The 4,161-nt window shown below is 44.4% G+C and overlaps 1 protein-coding gene across 1 annotated transcript in view; it reads left to right on the forward strand.

Annotated features, from left to right (window-relative positions):
* Nucleotides 1-238: 238 nt before the first annotated feature.
* LOC136968005 (E3 ubiquitin-protein ligase TRIM47-like) overlaps nucleotides 239-4,161 on the forward strand; it is a 4,429-nt gene continuing 506 nt past the window's right edge. Inside the window, exons 1-5 of the mRNA XM_067262007.1 lie at nucleotides 239-897; nucleotides 2,694-2,789; nucleotides 2,977-3,210; nucleotides 3,460-3,619; nucleotides 4,088-4,147. Of these exons, the coding sequence (XP_067118108.1) occupies nucleotides 298-897; nucleotides 2,694-2,789; nucleotides 2,977-3,210; nucleotides 3,460-3,619; nucleotides 4,088-4,147 (1,150 nt within the window). The 5' untranslated portion in view covers nucleotides 239-297. The remainder of the gene's footprint in view (nucleotides 898-2,693; nucleotides 2,790-2,976; nucleotides 3,211-3,459; nucleotides 3,620-4,087; nucleotides 4,148-4,161) is intronic.

The following is a 4,161-nucleotide window of genomic DNA, read 5'->3' on the forward strand; positions in this document are numbered from 1 at the left end:
CACAGTACTCTGTTGAGGTGAAAGAATACAAGTCTCTCATCTTTTCTCGATCTTTCTCACATAATTTATCTCCTTATCTCACTCTTTCTTCTCTCCGCCCCCCCCCCCTAAACTCCACCCTCTGACAGAACCAGGAAATCACTCCCTCCTCCCACAACAGTTGTTATTCTGAGGAAACGAAACTTTCTCTCGCTCACTCCCTCTCTCTCTCTCTCTCTCTCTCTCTCTCTCTCTCTCTCTCTCTCTCTCCACTAGTGTTTCTGTGTGAGAAAGAGCGACTGTCACTACCACTCCAGCATGGCCCAGCAGGGAGTTGTGCTGGACCAGGACCAGTTCTGCTGTTCCGTCTGTCTGGACCTCTTAAAGGATCCTGTCACCCTCGCCTGTGGTCACAGCTACTGTAGCAGCTGTATCGAGGGCTGCTGGGACCAGGATGAGCAGAAGGGAGTCTACAGCTGCCCCCAGTGCAGACAGAGCTTCACTCTGAGGCCTGCTCTGAAGAGGAACTACATGCTGGCTGAGGTGGTGGAGAAGCTGAAGGAGACAGGAGGAGCCCAGGCCGCCCCCTCTGAGCTGACCAGTCCAGCTGGGCCAGGAGAGGTGACCTGTGACCTCTGCACTGGGCCCAGGAAGCAGAGAGCCCTCAAATCCTGTCTGGTGTGTATGGTGTCCTTCTGCCAGACTCACCTCCAGCCCCACTACCAGGTTCCTGTACTGAAGAAACACAAGCTGGTGGAAGCCACGTCTGGGCTGCAAGAGATGATCTGCTCCAGTCATGATATGCCACTGTTGGTCTTCTGTCGGACAGACCAGCAGTGTATCTGCATGCTGTGTACCATGGATGAACATAAAGGCCATGACACATTGTCAGTCAAAGCTGAGAGAGATGAGAAACAGGTAAGACCAGAACTATTCATCATAAATGTGTTTCAAGATGGACGTTTTTATGTGATTAAGATTAAATATTCAAAGAAATGTTAAAGTTTCCGTTGTAATTGGTGTATGAAACAGGTTATTAATGATAATATCTGAATAATGTAAGAATATTAAAAATAGCGTTAATTTTTTTTAAATTCTTTATCAACGTAGATTATTGAATGTATAAGGATTGGATTGATAATCGTATTTGAGTCCAAAGTCCGAACTCTTGTTTGGTCTACGAGGAGAACTATAAAAAGTCAACAAGTGCTGACTCATGTCAGGAAAAGCAGGAAGAGTTTACTGCATCCATTCCACCAGTCCTGAGGCCTGTTCCAGAGAGCTACAACATTCAGCCTAATGCATTAAACAATGATGAACAGAGATTTCAGAATGATACAAACTGCAAATGTAAAACGATTTGTTTGTAAACCTCGACCTACGGTCTCGGTTAACAAACGTTTTAACAAATCTCGGTTTACAAAGGCGTTTGCAGACCTGTCGAGGAGTAAACATTTGGTTTCTTATATACTACAACAATACGTGGGAAGATCACAAATTAAACACGTCGAATCTGGAGCAGACGCCATGTTGTCAGAGCAATCAGCTGCACTTGCACTGGTGACGTCACTACATCTCCAAGGCAACATATCAACATCAATTCGTCTTCTGTCTGCTTCAGATACTTCTTTAAAACGGGAAGCGATTACGGGGCGTTTGCGGACCTGTGCAAAAACCATATTTGGTTGTTTTAGGGTTTTTTAGGCAATTTAGGCAACTTTGTTGCCGAGCAGATGCCACGTTGTTAAGGTCAATTGCTACATCTCCAAGGCAACCGCTTGTTGCTAGGTCCGTAAAAACGTTTATTTACCTCTGCGAACTTTTAGGAGGTATACAAACCATAGATATATATATAAAGACGCATAGACATATATACAAACGGATTTATTAACTTTTGAAAACGTCTTCTGGACCAATAAGAACAGCGTATTGGTCCAATTATTACACTAGTATATAAGAAACCTATATAGCCTACGCTAAACGTATGGCTATATGGTATTTTGGGATTTCACATTTTTAGGCATCAGCCATAGGCCCATATCTCAATCTAAATTATCCCAGTATAATTATCATAGCTACACAATTGTTAACAATTGTAAAACTGACCTAAATCCATACATCTATCCTTAATTTTCCCGGTACAAAAACCATGTTAAAAAGTTAGGCTAATAGATTGATATAGATAGATACTTTATTAATTCAGGTATCTCTCACAGCTCTCATACCAACAACAACCACAGACAATATGTACAGACAACACGATACAAACCCACCACAACAGAACAAAAACAAAGTCAAGAAAAAGTAGAGAAAACAGCAGGCATTGCTTTTTGCCGTGGTGGATCGATATGATCCATGTTCTACCTCTCGGACTGCTTAAGAATAGGATGCAGGCTCAATTTGCTTGACTACTTAAAATGTTTTTGCTTGACTTCTCAAATCTGACTCGAATTAGTAGGATTGCGTGAGCTGAAATTGGACTTTAGCCCCGCTTGACTTGTTAAGCTAATTCAAGTCAGGTTTGGGACTTTAAGTCAAGCTTTTTTGAGCAGCCTGTATGGAACAGGCCTCTGCTTGGTTTACGTGGAGAAACATAAAATGTCAACACGTGCTGACTCATGTCAGGAAAAGCAGGAAGAGTTTACTGCATCCACTCCACCAGAGTCCTGTACTGTAACTCCTACTGTGTTGTTGTCATGTGTGTTGTTCTCCAGGACAAGCTGGTCCTGAATCAGCAGGAAGTCCAGCAGAGAGTCCAGCAGAGAGAGAAGGAGCTGAAGGAGCTCCAACAGGCTGTGGAGTCTTTCAAGGTCAGCATCAGGATCTCCACTACTGGAGCTGTGCTACTGGGAGATACCTGGATAGGACAGGTGGACTCTACATCGAGGAAGACTTGTGTCACTGGAGTCATATCTTTATGTATTCTCTCTCTCTCTCTCTCTCTCTCTCTCTCTCTCTCTCTCTCTCTCTCTCTTCTCTTCTCTCTCTTCTCTCCAGCGCTCTGGCCAGGCAGCAGTGGAGGACAGTGAGAAGATCTTCACTGAGCTGATCTGCTCCATTGAGAGAAGGCGCTCTGAGGTGAAGGATCTGATCAGAGCCCAGCAGGGGGCAGCAGTGAGTCAGGCTGAAGGACTGCTGGAGAGACTGGAGCAAGAGATAGCTGAGCTGAGGAGGAGAGACGCTGAGCTGGAGAAGCTGTCACACACAGAGGACAACATCCACTTCCTCCAGGTAACTAGACTACCCTGGCAGCTCAGATCTGAACCTACACTCACTGTCTGTGCTCTCATCTATTTAGGATCTCTGCTTAACTTGTCTGTCCATCTGTCCATTCATCCATCTCTCTCTTTCTCTCTCTGTGTTTCCTTCTCATACATCACTCTCTCTCTGTCTCTCTTTCTCTACTCTCTTACTCCTCCCTTTCGCTCCCCTCTCTCTCTATTTCCCCCTGCCCCCCTCCCTTTCTCTCTCTCTCCTCAGAACTACCAGTCTCTCTCCAGTACCAGTGTATCTTCAAATGCCCCCAGCATCTCTGTTCCTCCTCTTCAGTACTTCAAAGATGTTACTGAGGTGGTCTCTGAGCTGAGAGACAAACTAGAAGAGCTGATCCAGAGAGAGTGGTCTGAGATCTCCACTACAGGTGAGTTATTTTCCCGAAGCGGTAGCTAGCTAGCTTTAGTTAGCTTCTGGGCTCAGTTACCTAGCATACTTGTAGCAATGCTACTACCATGTTAGTGTTACTTGTTAGCCTTATAATTTGTACATTCTAAAGCCATACTAAAGCGTTTGTCGCATAGTTCGGAAAATATGAAATTGTCTAACAGTGCTTAGAAAAGAAAGTTCCTTGTTTAAAACCTTTGTGACTCAACTATACTGTGTGTTATAACTATGACACAGTCATACACACAGACACAACATTCAAGCAAAAGCAATACAACTTGTCAAGTACAACATGTTTTTACCAAATTGGCTTTGATAAGGAAGACTGTGTTGTTGTGTGTCTATGTATCTGTGGGGGGTTGGTGTGTGTGTGTCTGTATGCACTTCTATGCATGTGTGTGTCTGTATGCATGTCTATGCGTGTGTGCGTGTGTGTGTGTGTCTCCAGTCTCCACAGTGGATGTGTTACTGCCTCCAGAGCCCAAGATCAGAGCAGAGCTTTTAAAGGGTGAGTCTCTGGGT

This window comes from Osmerus mordax, chromosome 23 (genome assembly GCF_038355195.1).
Source record: "Osmerus mordax isolate fOsmMor3 chromosome 23, fOsmMor3.pri, whole genome shotgun sequence".
Lineage (NCBI taxonomy): Eukaryota > Metazoa > Chordata > Actinopteri > Osmeriformes > Osmeridae > Osmerus > Osmerus mordax.